Raw genomic sequence first — 6,745 nt, 5'->3', positions numbered from 1 at the left:
CAGCATTGCAAAAAAAATGACCAAAAAAAAAAGGGGGAAAAAAAGAAAGAAAAAAAAAGGGAGAGGATTTGGCTGTAAATAAAGTGCCTAGCAACTCAGTACTTAAATAATAGAAACTGGCATGTATGAAGCAGAGGAACAATGTCTTGCTTTGACTCGCTGACGGGCTGACAAGGGGAGACAATCCCGATAGCAGAGGCTGCTGAGAGGTAGCAGAGGGAAAAAGGTTTTCAATAGTCTGACAGTAAGGGTGGCAGAAAGTTTTTCCCTTGTCCTGTACCCTTTTCAGGTTTCCCTCCTTCTTGCCTGCCAGTCTTGACATGTGGTTTGGGCGACGACATTGTTAATACATGTTGCTGTAAAAACTTCCCTCTGAAAAGTAGCATTTTAAAGTGCCAGGAAGGAGACATTTAGCCTCATCACCTCAGTGCCTGTTGGCGTGCGGTTCTTTTGGTTGGAAATGGCACCAGCGGCTCGGGAGGCTCCGCAGGACGATGCCACCGAGCGCACGGGGCGGGAGGAGCCAGCCCGTGCTCCCGGGGGTGAGGCAGGGTAGTCTGTCCCCATGCGACCATTTGTTTTGAGTAGAGGCTCACCACCACTGTTTTCGGTAGTCCTGCGTGGTACCTGAGCAGGTGCTGCTCTTCCTGACAAGGTCTGGTAGGTGCTGGGCAGCGTCTTGCTGCGGGAGTGGGGGGACAGCCGAGAGCTGCTGGGCCAGAGCCACCTGGTCACCTCTCCCGGACTTCTGAGCTTGGGCTAAGGGCGAAACCTACCCACGTGTCTCCGCATAAAAACGGTGGCCCAGCCACTGCTGAACCCACTGCCTCACCGGAGACATCATCTTTGGGAGTTCCAAGCTGGCCCTTGCTCTTCTGAAACGCTTGCATTTAGGAAAAACTAAATGTTTCCTGCTTTACTCGACATTTTCTTATTATCTATGCATGTTTAATCCCTCTTTGTGTCCTGCTGAGCTTCTGAGAAAGCAATTTAGAGGTTTTATTCCAAGGAAAATCAAAAGTTAGCAGGTTTTATTAATACTTATACCAGGGCATGTTACTTTTGATTATTAGGAAAGGAAAATGGGAATACGGGTGCTGACTTTAACTGTGCTGTTTGTGAGGTCGTAACTCCTGTTTGCGCACTTAAATCATGCCTCTGCTTTTGGGTCTGCCGTGCCGCAGCTGCTTGTGTCTCTGTTTAGAAAGCAGCGTCTCTTGCAGATGGTCAAAAGGACTTTGACTGTTTGCGCTTTGGGTCATTCCCTGGCTGGTCTGTGCGACCTCAATGCAAAGCCAATGCCAATCGTCCACTGAACTCAGTGGCATGACTGTAGCGTTGCCCCAGAAAAATTAAGAAAACTATTTCTTTAAATTGGTGTTTTGAAATGTTTCTCAGGGGGACTCCAGACCTACTTACCTCTCTCTGCCTCAGGCCAGATTGCTTTTCCTGATCTATACGGCATATAGTCTTGATCTCTTGGTGCTGTTTAGATAATTATACTCATTAACAGACCTAAAGGAGGTGTTGGATTAATTTTGATGGAATAACTAGGCTTCATCACAGGTGTTACCATGGCCCTGTCACTGTGTAACATGAAGGAGTTACACAAGGGTCAGTGGTGTGAACAGAGAAATCCTATAGCCAGTCTGCTTACCAGGGCAGAAGGCAGGAGGTAGTTCATGCCACTGGTGGAAACAGGTACTTGGAAAGTGGAGGGCTGCGGTATGGCTGATTTGGATCGCAGACCTTGACTACCTTCTTCTTTCTTTCATGTGTTTGTTGCAGGCATGTGTGAGGAGAGCACCAGGCTGCAGGCTCCTGTAGCCCATGCCGCTTGGGTCCCAGGCTCTAGTGCAAACCTCATTTGGATCTGCGCAGAGCCATAAAACACCGCACCAGTCAATTTAAACAAACCATTCTCTAGGACACGAAGCAGTCACAGTCATGTTGACCTGCTGAAACATAATAGAAGCCATGTTTTTCCATATGTTCTTCATATATAGCAGTTCTCCCAGGCAGCGGGGGAGACAGAGCATTTGCTTCACTCGGGAATCTAAACCTGCTGTGCGCAGGTGGGGTGAGGGATGGGACGGGGGCTCAGCATCCCAGGGGGATGGAGCCAGCTCTAGGGTGATTTAATTCCCTGATACACCAACTTAAGCAGTCCAAGGAACCGACCTGCCTGTGTTAATATAAAGTGTTTTTTAACTTTCAAAATTTTCTGTATTCACCTGAAAACAAGAAGGAAATAGATGGTTTTAAGAGAAAAATGGCCTCAGCGAGAGGAAGCTGGTCATTTCTCTGTCACCCTTTCCCTTGGTGTTCTTTCAGTAAGTGCCAACCTTGTAACGTGTTGCCAAGCTTGGGTGCTTAGGACACTGAGGCTGTACCTGTGCAAATGCAGCTTTTCCAACAGCCCCCCCATTGCACCACGGGATCCCACTGGCCTCGGGGGCATCTGGGGCAACTTTGCCCTTTGTGAGATCTGAAGGAGAAAAAATTAAAGACAGGGCCGACAGATGTTCACTCTGTTCACTCCCACGTGTTTGCTGAGTTTACCTGGAGAACTGGTGCTATACTGGGGAAAGAGTATTGTGAGAATGGAACAGGGAAGAAATGAGATTGCGACAGAAGATGGAGCAGAGTCCCGTACAGACAGGGAGGCTCTGACTCCTCCACTGCACCTGGTCCGGGGGCTTGCATGGCTCTGCAGGGCTGGGGGTTGCAGTGAGCAGCTGCAGCTGGGGTGAGTCCCCGGAGCGGGGTGCAGCATGTTATCCGGGTGGCTCCCTCCTACATGCGGCTGGGGAGGCAGAGAGAGCTGAGACACCAAACTGGGAATGCCCAAGGTGCTACTGGTGTGATCTGGATCTTTGCAAGCCCTCCCCCCTCTGTGGGTAATTGCGAATGTTTCGTTTGAGAAGAAAAGAAGACCATTCCTACCAGTTCCAGATAAGCCCGAATTTGCTTTTGGAGATTAAACTGATGACAAAAGCTAGTATTTTCCAGCTTTCACACAGTCAGAACCAAATGAGGCTTTGATCTGGGCAGTGTGCGTTTCTTATCAAGGCCACTGCCTACCCGTTGGCCGTAGGCAGGGACCTGCTGTGAAATGATACATGTACATATGTGTGATCTGCAAAATTTATAAAATATGTTTTACAATTTACATAAATTTACAAGTGTTTGCATTGCCCAGGCGTGTGTGTGTGTTTATATATCTTTATAATGTATGCTGCTTCATACGTGGACTGAAAAAGAAGGACAGTCTGGCCCTGGATAGGCAGCATGGTAAATACATGCCAGAACATACGTTGGGAGGCTGCTCTCCCAGCCATCCAGAACAGGGAACTTTTAAATTTTTTTTTAGATCTGTTACCAGTGCCCAAACGTGGAAACAAGTAAGAAGTAAATATGGTCAAGTCACATTAGCCTGATTCTACTGAAATCTGGTAAAATGAGTATGTTATGTTATGGTTTCTTGCTCTTGAGTATTTGTGAAAGGGTTTTAATGGGTTTTAATAGAAAACTGCTCGCAATTGCTTTCTTAGTTCAGTATTTGAAGGACTTTTGTTTGTACGTGTTCTGGAATTCCTGTGACAGAGGAATGTCAGACCCTCGAACAGTCTCGTGAGAGCTGGCGACAGGAGCGAACCTCTTCTGCAGCTCTGTTGTCAACCTCAGAACAGCATCCTTTCCTGAAAACACTATTTTCAGGATATTCATGCGCTTCCTCCCAGGCCACTGAAGAACATGAGAACAGATGCAGAGCAGATTTTTGTATAATCTTTTGTGTGCGTGTGTGTGTGTATATATATATATATGCATATGTATATTCTCACACAATTTTACATATGTATTTAATTAAAGCAATTTTTAAGTTAATCGCAAGACTACTGTGAGCTATACATACAAGAAAAAACAGATCTGAGGAATAATCTATTTAAAGATAAAGTTAATTTAAATATAAGTGGCAGAAGAAATGTGAACTTTTGAAATATTTTCAAAATTCATTAGTGAATCATTGCAAAAGTGCATTTCACTGTGGGAGGAATTTCACTAAACCAGGACTCCAGTTCTACTTGTTTCATGCTTTTGAGAATACCGACTGAAGTTAACGGGACTGTTCTTATGGGTAAAATGAGCTGGACTTGGTCCCAGAAACACCTAGCTGGACTTTAGAATGAACTTAGGCCTGCAACACAAAACCTTTTCATTGCTTGCAAAGGGGAATTTGAGCAAAAGGAGGGCACTAACGTGGTTTTGGTTGTAAACTTGGTTTGCTGTATTTTTAGATGGGAAGCCAGATCCAATTCTTCATTAAGAAGAGGGGAAGTGGAAGGGGGAAGTGCCCTTCCCCCTGGTAAAAATTCCCCCATCCTAGTGCTCTAAAATAGCAGTTGGTGGGCCTGTGGGTTAATGGAATAAGTAACTGAAGCATTATACTCTTCTCACCAGGTTAATTTATGGAGATGTGTAATTGTTTTGGCACTGTGACCTTTTTGGGTTTGCTTTGATAATTTTTCTCTCTCTCAAAATTTATACTAGATTTGTAACCAGATATGCAGCGTATAAATCTGTTACCAGGATGAATAAATTAACATTGTTGTTATTGTTTGGATCTCTCTCACCTAGAAAGGAGAGGGGGGTACGGACAACCCCCTTCTCACCTCAGCATGCCCTAGTGAGTCACCTAAGCTCTGCAAAAGGTGAAACATCCAAATAATCTGACCCACTGTTGTTTTTTTTTTCTGAGCAGCTGACCCAATGTCAAATATGTGACTCATGGCCCCTCCAGCAAAAAGATCGGGAGCAGTTTCTGGGTCGGTGCAAGAGCCCCACAGGACGCAAAGAAGATGAAGATGGGAGGAACCTGGCTGGGTCTGCCAGTTGAACAGTACTTGCTGGCTCTGGGACACAGGCACTTTTCAAACAAATGAAGAAACATGGTAATTAAAAAAAAAAAACTATTTCTGTTATTCTCTCTCACCTGGCATGGGCACATATCTGCTGCTTCTCCACTCTCTGGCTTGTGAGAGCCCTGGTGGGTCTAAGTCATGGTTTGTGAGATGCTGAAAATGGGGAGGAGGTCTGAAGCATCAGCCAGGGTAACCTGGTATCAGTGGACATGCCTGTGTGGATTTCTGAGGATATGCTGGCTTGGGGGGCAGATTCAAGTAAGCAGGAGTGTGAATTTCATTGCCAGCAGAACATCTTGTGGGAATGATACTAAGAAAACTGCGTGCAGGCTAGTGCCCTGAAATAGGTAGCTTTCATTTAGAGATGACCTGGCTTTAAATCCCTATGCAGGGAGTTTATTATACAGCACTGAGAGGAACTAGATATTATTTTTTTTTAATGTGCTATACCTTCTTGTTTCTTTCAGATGGATTTCAGAAAATTGAGGCTGTTTGTTTGCGTTGTAGGGCTCAGCTGTGTTAGCCTCTGGGTTTTTTACGACAATTTGACTGAATTCTGTATATTCTGTGAAAACAGCCAAGATGACATATTCCCCATAAAGACTTTCAGGAGAATCAGAGGTAACTTCTTGCAGCTCCCAGATATAGACTGCCACAAGAACCCACCTTTCCTCGTCCTGCTTGTGGCATCCTCGTACCACCGCATCGATGCCAGGATGGCCATCCGGCAAACCTGGGGGAAGGAGAGAATAGTCGCTGGCAAGCGCCTGGTGACATATTTCCTCCTGGGAAGCTCTGTGAATCTCAGCCAGCAGGTTGATATCGCTGCTGAAAGCCAAAAGTACAAAGACATTATTCAAAAGAATTTTACTGACACGTATTACAATTTGACTTTGAAGACCATGATGGGAATTGAATGGATTCACAGATTTTGCAAGCAGTCCAGCTTTGTGATGAAAACTGACACAGATGTGTTTGTCAATGTTTTTTACCTCACTGAGCTGCTTCTAAGGAAAAAGAGGACCACTGGATTCTTCACAGGCTTTTTAAAACTGCATGAGTTCCCCATACGGAGAAGAGCGAGTAAGTGGTATGTGAGTACAGAAGAGTATCCGGGAAAGGATTACCCACCGTTTTGTTCTGGGACTGGCTATGTTTTATCCACTGACCTCGCTAGTCAGATCTATTATGTTTCAGAGAGCATTTCATTCATTAAACTGGAGGATGTATTCATAGGACTGTGCCTTGCCAAATTAAAAGTTCGTCCGGAGGAGCTTCATTCAGAGCAGACGTTTTTTCCAGAAAAGATTAATTTCTCTGTTTCTCGCTTTAAGAAAATCGTGACGTGCCATGAAGTAGAACCATCTGAGCAGCTGAGCTACTGGAATCAGTTAGTGACAGAAAATCACAGAGCAGTGCTCTAGCACCTTCTCTGCTCAAATTAACAAACTGAAATGCTCCGCATTTACAGGGCTGCTCTTGACTCCAACAAAACTCCCAATTAACTCTAGATCTATCATGTTAAAGACTTTTTTAATGGTCACTTTAATCTCCATTTCTGCCCAAGAACACGCAAACCTCTTTCTCTCCCATTCACTCCCACCTCTTTGCATCCCTTCTCTACACAAGTTACAATTATTATTTTTTTTCTGAAATATGCAGGCCTGCAAACCTGCCCTCCAAATCTTGCTGCTACAGGACTGGGAACCTTTCTGCAGTGCCAAACTAAAAGTCAAAGTACTTTTGTTCAGAGAAGAAAATTTGCACCCTCTTCCTGGTCCCCCTTGGTAGATTACTGCATCTGCACCATCTGTGCAGGCATT

General features: G+C 45.0%; 1 protein-coding gene across 1 annotated transcript; it reads left to right on the top strand.

Moving 5' to 3' along the window:
* Positions 1 to 4,859: 4,859 nt before the first annotated feature.
* On the top strand, positions 4,860 to 6,346 carry B3GALT5 (beta-1,3-galactosyltransferase 5; the record flags this gene model as incomplete). The annotated part of the gene is given in 3 exon segments (XM_082337971.1): positions 4,860 to 4,940; positions 4,944 to 4,952; positions 5,390 to 6,346. Coding segments are annotated over 3 exon segments (1,047 nt in total).
* Positions 6,347 to 6,745: the final 399 nt, after the last annotated feature.

Source organism: Platalea leucorodia (genome assembly GCF_965183815.1).
Source record: "Platalea leucorodia genome assembly, chromosome: 2".
In the NCBI taxonomy this organism is placed as follows: domain Eukaryota; kingdom Metazoa; phylum Chordata; class Aves; order Pelecaniformes; family Threskiornithidae; genus Platalea; species Platalea leucorodia.
The sequence above is the reverse complement of the archived record's forward strand: the minus strand, read 5'-3'. Positions and strand labels throughout refer to the sequence as shown.